Here is a 20,887-nt window from a genome sequence, read left to right as displayed (position 1 = left end):
TCAGTTTTCCACTTAGTGCATGTGTTCGAGGATAATAAAACAATTAAAAAGTGCAATAAAATGTATGACTTTAATAAAAAGACAAACTTCACCTTCTATACTCAAAGAAATAAAATCAAAAAAATAATCAACAAATCAGTAACAAATATCATTAATACTTTATTTAGGTCCCAACATTTCCTCAGGTTTCACCCATTCATTAAACTGTTCTTCCGTGAGTATTCCCAATTTAATGGCGGTCGCTTTTAGGGTAGATTTTTCTTTATGGGCCGTTTTCGCAATTTGTGCCGCCTTGTCGTAACCTATGTGCGGATTCAGGGCAGTAACCAACATTAAACTCTCGTGCAACAATTTATTAATTCTTTCTCGATCTGCCTGAATTCCGTCTACGCAATGTACGGTGAAGCTTTTAGTACAATCGCCAATTAACCGTATAGATCTGAGTACGTTAGCGGCCATCATTGGTTTGAATACGTTTAGTTCGAAATGACCGTTTGAACCACCGACAGTGGTTGCCACGTGATTGCCCATAATTTGCGCGGCTACCATGGTTACTGCCTCGCACTGAGTTGGGTTGACTTTTCCAGGCATAATAGAGCTGCCCGGTTCGTTTTCTGGTAGCATCAGTTCGCCTAAACCACAACGAGGTCCAGAAGCCAAAAATCTAAAAAGTAGAAAATTGTTTAGGTAATTAGTCAATTAGGTCACTTTTTTAGGGTTTTATCTACCTTATATCATTGGCAATCTTCATGAGCGAACAGGCCAGAACATTTAAAGATCCGGACACTTCTACTAAAGCATCATGGGAAGCGAGAGCTTCAAACTTGTTTGGGGCCGTAACGAAAGGTAGGCCAGTCAGATCTGAAATTTTAGCTGCGCATTTTTCCGCAAAACCTTTTCTCGTGTTCAAGCCAGTTCCTACTGCAGTACCTCCTAAAGCTAACATGTAAAGTCTTGGAAGAGTTGCTTTTACTCTTAAAATGATTATAAATCATTAATTAATAAGTTGACAATTAATTACAATCTACCTTTCTATTCCGAAACGAACTTGTGTGACATATCCACTAAATTCTTGTCCTAGTGTCAACGGTACAGCATCCTGTGTATGAGTGCGCCCAATTTTGATTATATCACAGAATTCTTTAGCTTTTTTGTCAAGAGAATCGGCCAGCATTTTAAGTCCTAGAATTATGAAACGTTTTCCAAAATGATAAACTCCTTAATTATGTTATCACACCTGGCATAAGAGTGTGTTCAATTTCCATAGCAACTGCAATGTGCATTGCAGTGGGGAATGTATCATTACTGCTCTGGCTTTTGTTCACATGATCATTGGGATGAACTGGTGTTTTTGATCCTAATTTACCTCCTAATATTTCGATTGCCCTATTGCTGATCACCTGATAGGAAAAGAGATTAGGTTTAACTGATGTGTACTCTGGGTTAAGTGATTTCTGACTGTTGGCTCACTAGCATTCTTATCTCATTTCATTAGACGAAGATCAGATAAAAATATGGGTTTTATAACATCACTTATCAGTTTCACAGTTCAACTAACATCAGATTATTTTGACGTTTTTATCACTTTCCTTTTCCCTTCTACAAAGTGCCAAAGACCTCTAGGACCACTTTGAAAGTTCCATAGACCTTTAAATTTTATTGAGAACCTTTTAAAAAGTGCCAAGAGTCTCTACAAAGTGTCCTCAACCTTCCTAGACTGGTTTTAAATTGTCAGAGGCTTCTATAGGACTGTTTTGAATGTGCCAAAAACCTTTTAATTCTACTGAGAACTTTCTGAAAAGTTTCAGAGCTCTCTACAAGTGTCTTACCTTCCCAGAACTGTTTTAAATTGCCCCTAGCACCATTTTAAAAGTTCTTCTGTTATTGAGAACCTTCTGAAAAATGTCAGAGGCTTCTACAAGTGTCTTAAACCGTCCCAGAGTTGTTTTAGAGGAGACCTCTAGGGCTAGAGCCATTTTGAAAATTTTATAGACCTCTAAATGATATTGAGAACCTTCTAAAAAGTGCCAGAGGCCTCTACAAGTATTTTAATCGTTCCAAGAATTGTTTTAAATTGTCAGATGTCTCCAAAACATTGTGGAAGTGTCAGAACTCTCTAAATAATACTGCAAACCTTCTAGAAATTGCCAGAGGCTTGTACAACTGTCTTAAAACCTCAAAAGCTTCTAGTTCCAATTAAGAAAGTGCCAGTGGCTTCTAATTGCTTACAGACAATTGATTACAAGATATTAATAAAACTTTCTGATAAAGTGGTATATGATGAACTGTCTAACTCTAACACATGTCACCAACTTGTTTTCCAACCCTGTCAAAAGCATTAAATTGTAATGATTCTCTCTTTTTACTATTAATATTATAAAATGTCCAAATCTGTATGTTGTAATAGTTGAGTCTGTGGTTATTATAGCTTATCACTTCTATTCAGGTTCAAATAATCACTTTTTAGGGGACATAGGGCAACTTTTCTCAAGTAATGTACTAACAGACCCAGAAAAAATATTTATAACTAGTTTTCTAAAATACCACACATCTGTTACCTTGAGTTTAAGGAGCAAGGCCTTTTAACAATAACGTTAAAAAAAGTAATTTCAAGGTAATCAGTCAAGCAGATTTATGTACATTGTATAAAGAACCATTTTGACTTACCTCATTTGTGTTCATATTAGTTTGAGTACCAGATCCAGTTTGCCATATCACTAATGGAAAATGATCACAGTAGAGTTTTCCAGAAATGACTTCATCACAAGCTTTTGAAATTGCCTCTGCAATTTTTGGGTCTAAACCATAATCCTTGTTCACTTCAGCTGCTGCTTTTTTTAAAATACCCATAGCTGTTATTAATGGATACTAAAAAGATAGGGTTTATAGTTTGCTAAATAACACTTTTGTATGAAGACTTACAGGCATCCTTTCATATTCACCACCAATAGCAAAATTGATAGTAGATCGAACTGTTTGAGCCCCATAATACTTGTCAGCTGGCACCTTCAGTTCACCGAAAGTGTCTTTTTCAATTCGGAAATCCGCCTGTAAACATTTAGTACAAATGTTGTTTTCAGGGGGCCCACAACTACTCATATTTCAAGGTGTAAAATGAATAAAAGCATATTATGACTTTTACAAGATCAGCAAATATTAACTAGACATCAAAAATGACAATCACGGTTTGTTTCAACACAAAGGGCTTTTTAAATCCTTTAAACCTATTTGAAGAAAAACGTAAACAAACCGGTAATCCTTGCCAAATGATGACATAACAGGACTTACCATTGCTGCTTTAAAAATTATGGGTTCTCGATGCAATTTAAGCAAAACCTTTACGCCAGCAGCACTGCGACTGCCGAGAATCCTAGAGAAAGCCATAGTTAGTTGTTTTGTGTATTACTTCTTTGTCTTCGACCTCGACCCCTTCCCTGAATTCTCAACAGCTGCTAAAAGAAAAATTGTTAAAGTTGAAAAAACTTTTAACTGTCATCTGTCATAACCGTGCCGTTGACAGCTGTCATATAAGTGCCAATTTTGATAGACTTAAGACCAATGAATAATAAAATATAGCAGGAAGGAGAAATAGCAATGAAAGAGGGGGACAAAAATCGTTCAGTTTTTGTTCCCCTTTTTGATTGCTATTGCTCCTTCCTGCTATATTTTTTTATTCATTGGCCAACTACGACCATAACAATTATTGAACATCTGTTATTTGGAGTGCAGAAATGTCATTTTCGTTGCTCTTAATACTTAAGCGCATCCATCAATTGTCAAGAAAAAAATTTATGTATCTATGACCGCTATACAAAATCAATGGTCACGCTTAAACCAATCTTAGTCAGGGATTAATAATATAATTTAAGCCTTATGAATTTATTTCAGTAAATCACTAATACAACACGACGTAAGAAACAATAATTTAACTTAAAACTAAATTAAGTACAATTGACGACTTAAATATTAAGTACAAAAATCATAGTTAAGAGTTTTATTTTCCTAACAGAAAACCAAATATTTTAGCTACTGTCATCTGCCACATGTAGGAACATTAACTGGGAAGAAAACGTTCAATTCTACCAGGGTCGCAAACACTAAGAAGGCCGCGTACATGATTAGGCATGTCAAACCTATTTTCCAATCCAATCTAGAAATATAACAAAAGATTACGTAATACGTTTGCAGAATATGCTACACGGAAAATCAAAGTAAATTGGGATGACGTCACAGCGTGAGAGTTTTATTTTTATTTTTTAGTGTGGAGACATGATCATAATTTATTTTGATCTCACTTACTTGAATCGATTAAAGCAGATGCTCACATACAGCAATACTAGAGTCACAAGTAAGCAGGATGTACTGTAATTAATTCCTTGTGAATTAATAGTTATCCAATGCTCTCCGTCTACCTTTGGGTAGTAAGATGATTTAATATACCAAGGTATACCTAAGCATAGAAGAATGTCAAATGTGTTTGATCCAATAGAGCTGCTTATACCCATTGAACCATGACCTAATAAAATTTGATTAATCTTTCTTCAAACTTGTATTATCAAAGACTGTTATAAAAGTTTAGGAATATTTAAATTTTTGCCTTATAACAATATATTCTTAAAACTAACCTTGATTGGTGACCAACACACTAGAAACGGCCTCTGGAACACTACTGCCAGCTGCCAAAAATGTCAACCCCATCACTGAGTCCGGAATACCAAGAGTGTCTCCTGCAATTATCATTATACTTACAAATTCCCTGTATACTTGTAGGCAATGCAAAAATATGTAACTATATTATTCTACATACCTATAATGGTAATCAACCACGCTACAAGGTAAGACAAACCACCAATCCAAATTACGCACATTGAAAATGTTACAATATACAATTTTGGATAACTTCTAGTTGATGGAATCGTAAGGGATAAAATCAAAGATATCGGCCATTTGATGATCCACCATGTTTTGCCGACGGTACTGTCTTGACAAGGCCATTCCCAAACACCTGATGACCCATCTGAAATATGTTTAAATTTAAATAGGAAATAGTTAAAGTTCAGATACAAAATATTCTTCTTTTGGCAACTTTTTAGGTTCCAACTACTTTTTTAAATTTTTCTGTATGCTTACCCAATTCTTCAATGTCTTGCAAAGTCACATCCGAACTCAATATTTCCTCAACATCCCCGTTGTAATGATTAACTTTCCCGTTTGAATGTAAAAGCAACGGCTGATTTTCTGGCCTTAGTTCCCTGTAGTATCCTTTTCGACGTACTCGTACTACAACCTTGCTGACGTAGGCGCAGATACTGTCGTTAAATAGCATTACTAAAAATAATTAATCTTTAAAAATTGATTCTAACTTTTATATTACCCAGTAGTTACCCAAAACGTAAAATACATAAAATAGTACCAAGAGCAATGCTTCGTAACAGTAGATTTTGCCATCTTGTAAGAAAACAATGAGCATAATAACTGAGAACATATATACTAAACTGTCTCGCGTTATGGGGTACCATTCCAAATCTAAAACCTACAACAAAAAAACAGGATGTTTAATAAACAACATTTAATATTTTAAAATTATTTAAAAAATCAGTGAATGAAGTGAATAGACAGTTAAATTAAACTAAAGATTTCCAACAGTTTAGAATCAAAGCCATTTCAAACTGACAAAATTGTACAAACCAAAAAGTAATTTGTTTTAACGTCTTTTAGCGCTCCTTAAAGTTACTTGGAAACATTACACGCGGTTTTTCTTTATTTGAAAAACAAACCAACACCAGTTTAGACTGTAAATGTACAATAGTTCAGTACAAAGGAAATCACAGTCTGATCTTCAAAGTGAGTGTCAGTGAATACGGCCGTTACTGCGCCTCACAGCGCTCCCTCATTTCTGGATTTTAATACATTTCGTTTCCGTTAATCTGCCACTTTTCTTCTGTTTCTTTAAAGATGACAGGTGTCCTAGTTTAACACGTGCTAACTTGGTCACGATGACAGCTAGAAGATTCGTTCAAACGTCAAAATATAGTCCGTAACTTTTAACTAAACATTTCCTTTCAACAATTACAAATAACCGAGAAGAGCTTTTTTAAGTCGCAATTTGACAGCTCCTAACTTAATTCCTGTGACAGTTAGGAGGATCGTTCCAACGTCAAAATGTAGCACAAAAAGAGTTTTTATGAGAAAAAACACTAATAACTGAGAACAAAAAAGTGTCTCTCTCCGCTTCCTTCAAACCTTTATTCTGTTTTTTTTTAGGTGTTTCTTATTTGACACCAGAGCTGGAATAAGTAGTCACCAAAACTACTTTAAGTAATAAGTAGTAAGAAGCCATAATTTCAAATCTACTTGAAGTATTAAACGAATATACGTTGAAGTAGGTAATTAGTAAAGTACTTAAATTGAAACATTTGCAGTACAAGTAATAAATAAGCTATACTTGAAGTACTTTGAAAACATACTTTTAACCGACACTGACTCGCGACTAATCTGTTTGTGCTTGTTATGATTTCTTTCACTTATTTCCTTAAAATTACTTTTACCACTAATCATGTACTATTAGTACTTCTTAAGAGTATGCAAATAATTTTAATACTTAAAAATACTTTTAAATGTACTTAAGTAGAATAAAAACTTTCCAATACAAATTATAAGTAATAAGTATTACTTATTTTAATAGACATTTTTAAGTAATAAGTACAAGTACTTCATTTAAAATATACTACAGTTACATTTGAACAAATATTCCATTTTTAAAAGTATTTCAGTAAACTGCTTAAAGTAGCAAAACTACTCATTACTTTACTTGAAGTAGATTTTGGTACTAAGTAATCCAGATCTGTTTGACATGTTCTAACTTGGTTTCTATGACAGCTAGAAATTTCGTTCAGACGTCAAAATATATCCCGTAATTTCAGCTTTCTTTTAATTCAACACAATTTTCTTACAAAAATTACAAATAATTGAGATATTTGACATGACATACAACAGTGTAACTGCAGTATACTTGATTTAAAAACTAGAAGGAGGGATTGTGAATTAGGTTGGCAATAGTGGTTAAATGTGATTGGCCAGTTGGTGGTATGATTTACACAGCAGTAGTGATGGGCAAATTAGCGGTAAAGTCATTATTTTACTTTACCACGAAAATTTTACCAGTAAATTACAAATACTGTGTTTCTGGCAGTTCAAATTTTGATACCGCTTTTCTCCCTGACTGTACCGAATTTTGTAGTGTTTTTTCAGGTTATTGAATAAGAAATTTAATGTGAATTTCAAAAATGTGCTTTAAACTGTCACTTTCTCACTCCAAGTGGGTTTTCTAGGCGATTTTGTCCCTGACTGTTCTTTCAAATTGTGTTTCTGGGAGTTCAAACTTTGATACCGCTTTTCTCCCTGACTGTACTAAATTTTGTAGTGTTTTTTCAGGTTATTGAACAAGAAATTTAATGAGAATTTCAAAAATGTGCTTAAAAAATAATTTTCTTACTCCAAATGGGTTTTCCAGGCGATTTTGTCCCTGACTGTTCTTTCAAATTGTGTTTCTGGGAGTTCAAACTTTGATACCGCTTTTCTCCCTGACTGTACTAAATTTTGTAGTGTTTTTTCAGGTTATTGAACAAGAAATTTAATGAGAATTTCAAAAATGTGCTTAAAAAATAATTTTCTTACTCCAAATGGGTTTTCCAGGCGATTTTGTCCCTGACTGTTCTTTCAAATTGTGTTTCTGAAAGTTCAAACTTTGATACCGCGTTTCTCTCTGACTGTACCAAATTTTGTAGTGTTTTTCAGGTTAACGGATAAGAAATTTAATGAGAATTTCAAAAATGTTCTTAAAAAATCACTTTCTTACTCCAAATGGGTTTTCCAGGCAATTTAGTCCCTGACTGTTCTTTCAAATTGTGTTTCTGGGAGTTCAAACTTTGATACCGCTTTTCTCCCTGACTGTACCAAATTTTGTAGTGTTTTTCAGGTTAACGGATAAGAAATTTAATGAGAATTTCAAAAATGTGCTTAAAAAATCATTTTCTTACTCCAAATGGGTTTTCTAGGCGATTTTGTCCCTGACTGTTCTTTCAAATTGTGTTTTTGGGAGTTCAAACTTTGATACCGCTTTTCTCCCTGACTGTACCAAATTTTGTAGTGTTTTTTCAGGTTATTGAATAAGAAATTCAAGGAAAATTTCAAAAATGTTCTTAAAAAATCACTTTCTTACTCCAAATGGGTTTTCCAGGCGATTTTGTCCCTGACTGTTCTTTCAAATTGGGTTTCTGAAAGTTCAAACTTTGATACCGCGTTTCTCTCTGACTGTACCAAGTTTTGTAGTGTTTTTCAGGTTAACGGATAAGAAATTTAATGAGAATTTCAAAAATGTTCTTAAAAAATCATTTTCTTTCTCCAAATGGGTTTTCCAGGCAATTTAGTCCCTGACTGTTCTTTCAAATTGTGTTTCTGGGAGTTCAAACTTTGATACCGCTTTTCTCTCTGGCTGTACAAAATTTTGTAGTGTTTTTTCAGGTTATTGAATAAGAAATTTAAAGAGAATTTTAAAAATGTTCTTAAAAAATCATTTTCTTACTCCAAATGGGTTTCCCAGGCAATTTAGTCCCTGACTGTTCTTTCAAATTGTGTTTCTGGGAGTTCAAACTTTGATACCGCTTTTCTCTCTGGCTGTACAAAATTTTGTAGTGTTTTTTCAGGTTATTGAATAAGAAATTTTATGAGAATTTCAAAAATGTGCTTAAAAAATCATTTTCTTACTCCAAATGGGTTTTCCAGGCGATTTTGTCCCTGACTGTTCTTTCAAATTGTGTTTCTGAAAGTTTAAACTTTGAGACCGCTTTTCTCCCTGGCTGTACCAAATTTTGTAGTGTTTTTCAGGTTACCGGATAGGAAATTTAATGAGGATTCGAAAAATGTGCTTAAAACAATATTCTCTTACTCCAAGTGGGTTTTACAGGCGATTTTGTTCCTGAGTGTCATTTAAACTGTGTTCAAATTTCAGACAATTTCAACTGTTTAAAATATTTGTTGCACCAAACCAGCTTTTCTTATAAATAACTTGGAAACGATGAAAGTTACAAAAAAATAGCGGGAGACCAAAAATGTTCCTAATCCTTAACCCAACACCGTTTTTACTTCCAGTATACAAGGTGTACAAGAAAAGTATGGTGGTTCACTATTTTTGTCACCCTGTACGTCTAGAAAGAGGAGCTCAAAACGGTTCTTTTATGTGGTGAAACCACGCTGAACTACGAAAAATAACTGAGTTACAGGGTGTTCGAATTTCAAACCACAATTTCACCTGATGTTGCATCAAACCAAGTTGGGAGCTGTTAAATGTCACAATTTAACAGTTCTTAACTTGGTTTCTGTGACAGTTAGGAGGTTCATTCCAACGTCAAAATGCAGCCCAAAACTTCTGTTTTTTTTAAAAAAAACATTAATAACTTTCGACAAAACTCCAATAACTGACTAGTGGCCTATAGAACACTGTTGTGTACGCCAAACTTAAATAGAAAACTTTAGTTTCTTCCACATATTTTGAAGGTATAGTGCGTTCCTCATAAATTCAAACTGTCCCAGAAAAGGTGGTTTCAAGTGTGAGATTTTTTCCAAAAAAGACCGCAAAGAAACCAATATTACCTGTTTTTGGGGAAAATCCCTCCCCTAATCTGACAAACATGCGTTTTTGGATCTAAATTATGACGTTATTACTAACAGCTGGTGTCTTCTGAAAAGCGCTAAATGTTATAAGACGCGATAAGACAGACACAGACAAAAAACGACGTAAAAGTGTTAAACTTACTGTAAATCGAGCGTAAAAAAAAAATAATTAAATATGCAAACCATAACAAATCTTGTGATTGATTTGCACATTAGTAAATCTCGTATTAGAGTAAAAGGGAAGTGAATAACATCTAAACCAACTTGTCACTTACGATTTTGGCAAAAAAACCGCAACATGCTGGCACTGCTAGTATATTGAAGACAGCGGATCCAACAATGGTACCAACCCCCAAATCGCCTTGCGTAATAAACGTTCCTATACTGTTAATAAATATTTCAGCGCTCGAACTAGCCGTGGCCATAAAAGTAGCTCCTGCAATGTCCTCTTTCAAATTCATAGCTGAAAACAAAACGCAATACTAAATGTTTGGATTAAAAACTGGGTTTATATTAGTCCTTCACTTACAATGGCACATTCTTTTGATGCATGGAACGAAATACTCCTCGCACACCACCGCCAAGAACAGGAATAAATAACATACTAATATCACGTGAATTATCACCCAGCCGTGTTGACGCTGATCTCTGGTTAGGCCGTCCGAAGGAAATTCGTTTATAGCTGGCATAGTGCAGTTTTTGATTGTTACATTAATAGTAACATTCTGGGTATAATTCCATGGATGAATTGTGGTGATGCCAACAGTCGCTTCAGAAACATTCTGAATATTGATGTGGTTGTTGTCATTTTCAGCTTGTACTGCCAGCAAGTGACGAGAATGGAAAGGAGCTTCTTGGTTTTCTGAAAACAGAAAAAGTTAGACTATGTTTATAATCTTGAAAACTGCTAGTTATTTGCGCAACTAGGGAGGAAAGTGCAACAATTTTTCAAAAGTTCAAGGGTGCAAAAAGCAGTGTATTCCAGAGTTGCGCATCTAATTTAACTGCTGCTTTTTTCATAAAATATTACATTGGTAGTAGAAAAACGTAGTCTGGGTTCTGGGGTTTTAAATTAAATTTAAATCCAAGTATATGGCAAAATGTGTTATCCAGGCTCTAAATTATAATCATTTTCAACACCTTAATAGATTTCACCGTTTCTCAGATATTTCCGTGTACTAGACACTAGACAGACATAATATATGCACTTTAAACGATCAATACATATTATAGGTCAAGAGTATAGCAATAACCTTACTAGTGAGTGTTTAAAAGTAAAAAAAGTATCTCAATAGCACTTAAACATCTTAATGAACTTCAACCGTAATTGTTTCATAAAATTTTCCATTCTCATTGCTTTTCAGCGCCAATATGTAACCGTAGACAACCTTTTGATACTCTTGTAAACACTTGCAATTTGAAAGATTATATGCGATTGTGTTGGGAATTGTATTTTTTCTCACGTTAATAAATTAGTATCATTGTTTTTCCTTACCAGAAATATTTTTCTTAAAAACATATTACAAAACTCTATTTGTCGATGATTAGGTGTTATTGTTCAGAAAAATAATAATTACTTGAGGATATAATCAGCGTGTGAAGTAATTACGTATTTTTGACTTTTGGTCTTTTAACTTTAAATTTGAAAATTATTAAGCAATGTAGTAACATAAAAAAATGCTTTTTGACGATTTCACTCATATAATCTTTGTTAGGAAAAAAACATTATAATTACCTCTTAGATTTAAGGTAATGCGGTCTCGTTTTAACACATTGTTTACTATGGACAAGTATATCATTTTCTAAATAGAGGTAGTGGTATAGGATGTTTCAATTCATCTATTATTAGTAAAGTATTAAAATACCGACAACGGCTATATACAGGGTGATTCAGGTTTTAATACACAGTGTTCAAACCACGTATTGTACGTCCAAAAATAATCTCAGTTTGCTCTGTAAACTATCCCGGAAATACGTCTATACCTGGTTAAAATTTGTGTATTAAAACCTGAATCACCCTGTAGATAAAGAGTAACGGTAAAGATGCCCATCTCTGGTAATTTATTACTCAAAAACAAAATTTCAGCTTTTGGTAGCACCGGCAACATCACTAAAATTATATCCATCCTTGTTCTACTTATTTAATAGAGGTAATCTGACAAGACAGTGGGTAGATCTGGTTTTTTTGGAAATTTTCCGTTTATATAGAGTGAATCCTAAAATGAAACTTAATTATACTGAAAAAACAAAGAAAATGTTTATATTTCATACTGTGTGGCTTGGTTCATAACAAACCCCGCAGATTTGTTCTTGACGAACCCATAATTTCGAAACTTGACACTCAATTTTAATGAGGTATTACAATATAGTCACAGAGGTGCACCGTTTATTGGAACACCGTGTACAATAACCGTCAAGTGACAAAATAATCAAATGTTAGCATATTCACAGCTGTACAGGATGTTCAAATTTACTAAGGAGCGTTTCAGAACCAAGTGTGTACAGGGCAAAAACATTCTTTAAGCTTGCTGGGTATATTTATAGTACACCCTGTATTACTATACAAAAACCACTTGATTGGTAAGTTCACTTACCATAATTGTTGTCCAAACTTTCAAACCTTTTACCACTAGTAAAGAAAACTCCGATTATCAAATACGATAAACTAATAACGGATATACAAGCTACTCTAAACAGAAGAGCTATTTCTCTACTCTTAGTCCGTAATAACATGCCGATGAATGAATCTAAATATTTACTAATAACACTGTCAAATTACACTCAAAAAGCTTTATCAAAAAATTAAGTCACCAAACTATAATGTTAACAGTTATACACCTCTGATTGTAAAAGCAGAAACAACTTTCTCATTCAAATATATACCTTCGGTCTTATCATATTTTACCTGCTATTGGCAATGGAAAATTCTTACAATGAAGTGTCAAATAAATAAGCACTTTAACAGATTATCAATATTCTTGTATTGTGACAACAGAATTTATTTACTATACGTGTGTAAACGAATTACAGTGGCGTAAAGCGAAACTATTAAAGCAACATAGTTTATAATTTACACTTCCTTTAACAAAGTAATTTTTTACCACAAATTAACAGAAGAGTAAGGCATTAACGCCAATGATATCAAATGATAAACAATAAAAAACCAATATTTATTCACACCGATATCTAAAGCAGGTTTCTTTTAAAACGCAACTGAACTCAACATATTTTAACGCTATTGTATTATTCTTGTTTATTTTGGTTATTTGGGTGCTCATTTAAATATTTGGTGGATATTCTCCAGATTGCAACAATGTATTTAGTACGCGTTTATTAGTATTTAAAACCAGTTAAATTTTTACCTGTTTATAAAATTTTGATACAATATTATATTATTTAGAATATTTATATGGTGAATTTGAGTTTTAAAGCGTCAGGTTAGTATTCAATGCTTAAGGTTTCTAATAAACAACTCATAGAACTCTAAAACGCACAATAACATGGTTTAGACTGAGTGTATTGCTTTTAAACAGTTTTATAGCTTCGTGGAGTGGGATTTGACAGTTTACAAGTTTGTGACAGATTGAAATAATTATTAAAATAAAAAGTTACACGTCACGGCTGTCCAATTTCATGTCTCATTGACTTATAAACAAGCAATTAATAGAATTTACAACTGTATATGCTTTTAAGTAAGTTTTGTAGTTTTTTAGCTTTATGGAGTGGTGAACCAATTTTACCTGTAAATGTATGGGTCTAATTGATTTCAAAGATATTATTTTCTGTGATTCTTGTACCAAATGAGTAACAATCCTATAACTTTTTTTCTAAAAAAATAACATTTTCAGCTTTTTGTCACTTTTTTTTTATTATATCACGTGGTTTTTGGAAAATAATTTAGCAAGGCAGTTACGTCGCACTGTCAAAATAACTGTCATTAATCTCAGAAACACGTTTTGTATCAAATACTGTTTGACAGTAAGAGACAAAAATTACTGTAAAAACCACCAAACCACTTAGAGTAAGAAAATGACTGTGTTAAACACATTTTTGGCATTCCTATTAAATTTTCTATCCAGTAACCTAAAAATACACTCCAAAATTTGGTAGTCAGTGAGAAAAGCGCTGTCGAAGTTTGAACTGCCAGAAACACAGTTTGAAAGGATAGTCAGGAACAAAATTGTCTAATAAACCCACTTGGAGTAAGAAAATGACTGTTTTAAGCACATTTTTGGAATCCTCATCAAATTTCCTATAAGATAACCTTAAAAACCCTACAAAATTTCGTACAGTCAGGGAGAAAACCGGTGTCAAAGTGTGAACTGACAGAAACACAGTTTGTAAAGACAGTTAGACAAAATCGTCTGTAAAACCTACTTGAAGTGAGAAAATTACTGTTTTAAACACATTTTTGGAATTCCTATTAAATTTCCTATCCAGTAACCTAAAAATACACTACAAAATTTGGTAGTCAGTGAGAAAAGCGGTGTCAAAGTTTGAACTGCCAGAATCACCGTTTGAAAGGACAGTCAGGAACAAAATCGTCTGTAAAACCTACTTGAAGTGAGAAAATTACTGTTTTAAGCACATTTTTGGAATCCTCATCAAATTTCCTATAAGATAACCTGAAAAACCCTACAAAATTTCGTACAGTCAGGGAGAAAACCGGTGTCTAAGTGTGAACTGACAGAAACACAGTTTGTAAAGACAGTTAGACAAAATCGTCTGTAAAAGCTACTTGAAGTGAGAAAATGAGTGTTTTAAACACATTTTTGGAATCCTCTTTAAATTTCGTATACAATAACTTGAACAATCACAAAAAATGTGTTACAGTCAGAGACAAAAGTGGTGTCAAAGTTTGAACTTCCAGAATTACATAAAGGATAGAGACAAAATCGTCTGTAAAACCTGCTTGGAGTAAGAAAATGACTGTTTTAAGTACATTTTTAGAATCCTCATCAAATTTCCTATAAGATAACCTTAAAAACCCTACTAAATTTGGTACAGTCAGGGAGAAAAGCAGTGTCAACATTTCAACTGCCAGAAACACAGTATTTGTAATTTACCTTGGTGATTTACTGGTAATTTACCCATTATTAGTTTAGATACACCCAAAATGATCGTAGTACCTGTCAAAATTGAACTTCTGAAGCTATAAAGTACATATAACGAAGTTTAACACTCATTTAAATGTTTTTTAAGTGTTTGTTTATTTGCCAGTTGACACACGTAACATTAAATTCGAAACATACATTTGCATATCAAAATTGTATTCAGAAACGTATGACTGTTCTCATAGCAAAACCGCCAATCTCCAATTTTTGTTGTTTTGAGGAAAACAGTAAGTGTTTGGAGCACTTTCAAACAAATGTTTGATTTTAAATAGCATTTTATATGGGAAATTGGGTGTTGCAAATGAAGCTTACATAGCTCTAAATAACCTTTCTGTTTCTTGAATGCAACAAAAATGTCAAATTAACTCAAAAATGGATATTGGCAGTTTTGGTGTGAGACCACTCATATAAACATAATCTGCTTAGGAATCGGTAGAAAAAGTTCTAAAAAAATATATAAAATCCTCAAAAGAAAATAAGGATTTGTTGTTTAAATTGCTGAATTTTGTTTATACCTCAATGTAGCAACAAACTAAATTAGTTTAATGAAAAAAAGGTTGGCAGGCTTATGTAATTGATAGAGACAATCCCTTGTGACCCATACCGCAGTAGCACCGACTCCGACAATGATTATAAAAAAAATTGCTGCGAACAAAGACTTCGTTTGTTTACGATTGTGATGACTCTCGGACAATAAGGCAGTTATACATACAATAGAGCAAGTACAGTGCGAGCCAAAGGTCCACAGTAGGTGTATAATATAACTAAGTGGAGCCGATGAGTGATACCTGCGTCACGGATTCCATCAGGACGGTGGTTAATATTCGATTTTGCGCCATTCTACAAGATCAGGATGGATTTTGAGACTCTGGCAGCAGGTGAGTGGCCATTGATTTGTAATCGCTTCAATAGTCCAAAGTTCCGCGACCTACACATCAAGATATCAATTAAAATCCTAAACAGCTTCAACGTCTATCAACGTTTACTAAATTTCTTGACAATTTGACATATTCTTACAATATAAAACAATGATATTAAATTACCATAACGTTTAAATGTCTTAATTCTGAAACAGAATAGGAAACGACATTTTCATTGAATTATTATATGGGCAACGATGAATTAAGTTAAACTCTTCCTACTAAGTGAATGATTGGTCTTACAATACGGTCTAAAGGTACATCTAAAGAACGAGCCTGCGTAAAATAATAATAATTGAACATCTCTTGTAAATGTAGAGAAAATACAATATTCCTCCAAATTAGTCTTAAAGAGACTCTTACTTTAAAATGGAATTCACTATCCCACTCAAATCTTGAAACTAAAGCTTTGAAACGTTCTAAAGTTAATTATGATCTCTCTTAAACTTAACAAATCAATCACTTTTCAGACATTAACTTAAAAATTGAACGATTTTAAATCAAGTTTTCATCCATGTTTCCCTCTTGAAAATTCACTTGTTTATATAAAAATGATTAGTGCTACAGTTCGTCAAAGTGCTACTGCGACCTATAATTCTGGTGAGTGACTGATCACAAAATTACAAGCGGTTGGGTCTGTTTACAAGCGAGAACATATTTCGGGTTAATAATAAAGCTCTTAATAAAAGACATCCGCATCAAAAAAATCTTTTTACTGATGATGTTTGTTGTCGGTTTGACTGTAAGTAAAACAGTTCAACGAACCGCTCAATATGCTGATTATTATAGATATTACAAGAATTTTAGCAGGCAGGGACACAAATATTAGAAGTAGCTATACCAAAATGGTGATGACCTCACAAATCGCAAAAAATGTATCTAGATGTCAAAATACGATGTTGTCAAACTGACGTTTTGTGTATTTATGTCAAACTTAGGTTTTACTGGCATTTTTAAAACGATGCTAGAGGCTTTTGGCGTTTCCGAAATTATTCTAAAAGCCTCTAGCAAATTTTAAAATGTTCTCATAATGTTTTGGCTTGTAGACGCTTTTGGCAATTTTTTTAAAGGTTTCAGAAGTATTTAAGAAAGGATCTGATTAAAAAAAAAATTCTAGGGGCCTCGGAAAATTAAAAAAAAAAACATTGGAAGATTTAGAACACTTGAAGAGGTTTCCAGATAATTTTAATAGGTTTTCGGTACTCTTTGGATGCCTTTGGCATTTTCAAAACGATTCTAGAAGCCTCTGGCAATTTTAAAAAGTTCTTAGAGATTTTGGAACCCTTGTAGGTTTCTGAACTACTTTAGGGCCATTTAAGATTTAGAACACTTGCTGAAGGAAGTACTTCCAAAAACATTATCCAACCCTCTGACCATTTAAAAAATTCTTGGTATAGTTAAAACAATTTCTGGCAATTTTTATGAGGTTTTCAGTAATATTTAGAGGCCTTTGAAGATTTGAAAAGTTTCTTGGAAGGTCTAACCTCTAGCAATTTTTGGGATACTTTTTGGTACCATTTAGAGACTTCTGGCTTTTATAAAATGATTCTAGAGGAATCTGGAAATTTTAAAAAAGTCTTCGAAAAATTATAGGACATAGAATAGCTCTGATATGTCCAAAATTATTCTAGAAGCCTCTGGATTTTTGGGAGGCTTTCAATAGTATTTAGAGGCATCTGGAATTTTTAATATGATTTGTTTGGTACACTTGTAGAAGCCACACAAGTTATGGAAGGATTTCAATAGTATTTAGGGGCCAATTAAAAAAAAATTGGATACTTTGCGTAAACAATTGCGCAAACGCAGTAACAGTTTTTAATAGCCCATGAAAAGCAATTGAAGACAATTAAATAGCGCTCAGATAAATATAAACTACTAAATTGCCGTTGAATTGAACTATTCATTATTAATTCCATGTATGCAGTGTAGCTTATCGTTAGTCTAATTACAAAATTTGTACATTATGGTTTTAGGCCCTAAAACCGGTAAGCAAAAAGATATAGTAAACTTTAATTTAATATCTTAAGCTTTAGCGTTTATTTATTATATTTAAGCTCTCGACAATGGAGCATGTTATTTACCAAGTACTACTTCTTCCCAAAATAATTTTTATGGAATGTAGGTGTTATTAAGTAAACACCGCATGCAACATAAAATTTAATAAAGATGGTTGCGTGATTAGTACTACTAATTCTTAAGTCATGAAGGTCAATCTCAAATTAACAAATAACTTTACCTCAGATAGAATAATTGCTCCAAAGAAGTACGTTCAACTTTGTTGTTGAGAGCTAAAATTTACTAAAAATGATATCGCATATAAAAACAGGTATCTGCAAATAACTTAATTTTCTTTCAAGCCCACATTTACTTATTAAGCTGTTTAACTTCTGTTTTTAGGACTTAATTGTACTCCACCAGCTATTGATGATTTCCCTTCCGACCTTTTAACGGAAGATCAAAGACGAGAAGGAGCCGTCCTAATTCATATACTCATATCGTTATATCTATTCGTTGCATTAGCTGTTGTCTGTGATAATTACTTTGTGCCAGCAGTAGAAAAAATATGTCACGGTAAGTCATCAAATGTTTTACTAATTCTTTTAGATTGATTTTTGAAGTCAATTTTGGTAAATTAATAGCTTTATCAATATTTCAGCATTAAATATGTCAGCAGACGTTGCCGGTGCAACATTTATGGCTGCTGCCACGTCGGCACCAGAACTTTTCGTTAACGTTATTGGCACATTTATCACAGAAGGTGATATTGGTGTGGGAACCATTGTAGGATCTGCTGTTTTCAATATTTTAGCAGTAGCTGCTTGTTGTGGAGTTAGTGCTGGACTGGTATGTTTCTGGTTTAGAACAACATTCAGTTTTTCAACTGATTCTTCTAGTGCGGTGTTAAAGTGATACCATTAGACTGGTGGCCAGTAACCAGAGATTGTCTGGCGTATGGCATCACAGTCTCAATTTTAATTTGTATCATACATGATGAACGAATAGAATGGTACGAGGCACTGATCCTGGTTTTTCTCTATGTGATTTACATATTAATAATGTATTTTGACAAGACAATTCAAAAATGGGTTAAAGGTAAGTTCTGTTACGAATGTTAGTAAAAATCTGTACCTGTGCATTCATTTCAGGATCATTGAAGCAAGTGCGTGAAATCAGAAGAAGGAAAACTTCAACGGAAAACGGGAAAAATAATAAAGGTAAACAAAAATGCAAGACAAATATGATACTTATTTTGCGGTCTCTTGTAGGTCAGCGGCCTACTGAAGAAAACAGTGAAACTAATGTACCAGTGGAACCAGGAAATGACAACAATGTGCACATTATTAATCCATCTCACTTAAATGGGTCGTTAAAACCAGACAATCTTGAAATTTTTGACGATCCACCTAAATTGGAACTTAGTAGCAGGGACGTAGACGAAGAGTTGCCATTTTATAAATGGCCGGTGAATAAAGGAAAGTTTGGAAAGGTATCGGAAAACAGTTTTTTTTTAATTCTATTCTGAATGTTGAAATGTGAAAATTTGTTTTAGTTTACCTGGATTATTACTTGGCCAATTCGCCTAATATTCTTCCTGACGATTCCAGACTGTGAAAAACCCAAGTTAAAAAAATGGTTTCCTATTACTTTTTTGATGTGCATTATCTGGATAGGATCATTATCCTACTTCGTAGCCTGGATGATAACTATCATAGGTATAAAATGAAAAATAACAGAATGTTTTCAAACTACGACATTTTCCGATGATATTTAGGAGATACTTTACGAATTCCGGATTCTGTTATGGGCATAACATTTTTAGCTGCAGGAACAAGTGTTCCAGAGGCCGTGTCCAGCGTAATTGTTACACGGCAAGGTTGGTTAAAGGCAAATACATCCAGCAGAAAGTAGCAAAACATTTAAACTTGCAGGTCACGGCTCAATGGGAATTAGTAATTCCATAGGATCGAACACTTTTGATATTTTGCTATGTCTTGGTTTACCCTGGTTTATAAAGGCAACGTTTATGCCGACTATTGCTGGGAAACAATCGGTAAGATATACATTTTGAAGAGTTTAGTTTTCTGGGCGTACTATGATTGTACTCTAAATAATATTTTTCAGGAACAGCTTTTTTTTGACCAATCACAAGGAGTAAAGCTGTACTAGAGTGGTTTGTGATTGGTCAAAGAATTACTCACATTTTCCTCATATGAATGTATTAAACTACATGAATTATACTCAAATTAACATACTATATTGAAAATACTTAAACTTACCTGGAATTTTAGGTTGGAATAAACTCGGCAGGAATCGAATACAGTGCTATATCATTACTGTCCTCACTACTGATGCTTTATGTGGTATTTGCCGTTAACAAGTTCAGATTGGATAAACGCGTTGGAGTCATATGCCTGCTAATGTATGCGGTGTTTCTCATTTTGGCAAGCTTGATCGAACTGAACGCGTTCTTCCGCGTCAACCTGCCAACATGCGGTAGATGAAACAGTGCGTAATTCTTACAAAAAGGTGGTGCACATTGCTCGATCTGTTGCTGAACATTGAACAATGAACAGAAAGACTTACGAGGTGACATTTGGTGCACCAGAGTGCAGAAGTTAGGACATTGCATACCAATAATTTATAGTAGGATTCTGAACGCTCGACGTTACACCTGATATTTGTAGTCGAAGGATACCTTTACTTAATTACATTATATAGCGGGTCATTACATTTTTGTTACCAGCCGAGCAATAAAATTATCACATATTGCAATATTGTATTAACCACTAAATCTAAGTATCAAGAAATACCTATAAAATGTATAATAGTTATATTAATAATATTTTTAAGTTAGCAGCTAGCAATTTAGTAGAGCCATAGTGTTTAATAACTTTAGTTTATTGAACTTTGGTGATAGTTGTTCAGTTAGTTGAATAAATATTATATTTTCGTTATATTAAGAAAAGAATATTTTTTATTTCCATCAAAACATTTAAAGTAGAAATGCTTTAATATGAAAAAGTGTACGCATTTTAGTTTTAGTGCATTTTACTGAGGATCGGATATTATTTTAGTATTTTGAGAAACAAACATTTGATCTAAAACTCAAATTTTAAGTTTGCGCAGTGTTTCGATCAATTTAAAATATTTCTTTCCAGATATGCTTTCTTCAAGCAAAAT

The 20,887-nt window shown here is 33.4% G+C and overlaps 3 protein-coding genes across 13 annotated transcripts; 1 reads left to right on the top strand and 2 right to left on the bottom strand.

The window, feature by feature from the left end:
- Window positions 1-51: 51 nt before the first annotated feature.
- LOC145733726 (fumarate hydratase, mitochondrial-like) lies at window positions 52-3,489 on the bottom strand. The gene is made up of 7 exons (XM_081986683.1): window positions 3,289-3,489; window positions 2,923-3,048; window positions 2,668-2,868; window positions 1,238-1,400; window positions 1,029-1,182; window positions 729-974; window positions 52-664 (listed from the first exon to the last, which is right to left on the bottom strand). The coding sequence occupies exons 1-7, from the start codon at window positions 3,382-3,384 to the stop codon at window positions 160-162; spliced, it is 1,491 nt and encodes a 496-aa protein (XP_081842809.1). The 5' UTR covers window positions 3,385-3,489; the 3' UTR covers window positions 52-159.
- A 374-nt stretch (window positions 3,490-3,863) lies between these two features.
- LOC145733723 (sodium/potassium/calcium exchanger 4-like) lies at window positions 3,864-12,718 on the bottom strand. 3 transcript variants are annotated; one of them, XM_081986672.1, is made up of 10 exons: window positions 12,267-12,548; window positions 10,202-10,534; window positions 9,948-10,135; window positions 5,386-5,533; window positions 5,131-5,328; window positions 4,808-5,017; window positions 4,626-4,727; window positions 4,502-4,516; window positions 4,300-4,450; window positions 3,864-4,150 (listed from the first exon to the last, which is right to left on the bottom strand). In XM_081986672.1, exons 1-10 carry the CDS (start codon window positions 12,403-12,405, stop codon window positions 4,033-4,035), a joined length of 1,602 nt encoding a protein of 533 aa, XP_081842798.1. In that variant the 5' UTR covers window positions 12,406-12,548; the 3' UTR covers window positions 3,864-4,032. The 3 variants fall into 3 exon arrangements, with proteins under 3 accessions (XP_081842798.1, XP_081842799.1, XP_081842797.1); XM_081986673.1 differs by lacking the exon at window positions 12,267-12,548 and adding an exon at window positions 12,578-12,718 and having other exon boundaries at window positions 4,300-4,516; XM_081986671.1 differs by having other exon boundaries at window positions 4,300-4,516; window positions 12,267-12,546.
- A 238-nt stretch (window positions 12,719-12,956) lies between these two features.
- zyd (sodium/potassium/calcium exchanger zydeco) lies at window positions 12,957-20,675 on the top strand. Of its 9 annotated transcripts, none has more exons than XM_081986675.1 (10): window positions 12,957-13,109; window positions 15,343-15,664; window positions 18,104-18,277; window positions 18,363-18,550; window positions 18,601-18,799; window positions 18,853-19,193; window positions 19,257-19,419; window positions 19,479-19,580; window positions 19,636-19,757; window positions 19,996-20,675. In XM_081986675.1, the coding sequence occupies exons 2-10, from the start codon at window positions 15,640-15,642 to the stop codon at window positions 20,206-20,208; spliced, it is 1,527 nt and encodes a 508-aa protein (XP_081842801.1). In that variant the 5' UTR covers window positions 12,957-13,109; window positions 15,343-15,639; the 3' UTR covers window positions 20,209-20,675. The 9 variants fall into 9 exon arrangements, with proteins under 9 accessions (XP_081842801.1, XP_081842804.1, XP_081842803.1 ...); XM_081986678.1 differs by having other exon boundaries at window positions 12,960-13,109; window positions 15,368-15,664; XM_081986677.1 differs by having other exon boundaries at window positions 12,960-13,109; window positions 15,351-15,664.
- The last annotated feature ends 212 nt before the right edge of the window (window positions 20,676-20,887 follow it).

The sequence above is a fragment of the Ips typographus genome, linkage group LG9 (genome assembly GCF_016097725.1).
Source record: "Ips typographus isolate SLU linkage group LG9, UJ_Ityp_2.0, whole genome shotgun sequence".
Taxonomy (NCBI): domain Eukaryota; kingdom Metazoa; phylum Arthropoda; class Insecta; order Coleoptera; family Curculionidae; genus Ips; species Ips typographus.
The sequence above is the reverse complement of the archived record's forward strand: the minus strand, read 5'-3'. Positions and strand labels throughout refer to the sequence as shown.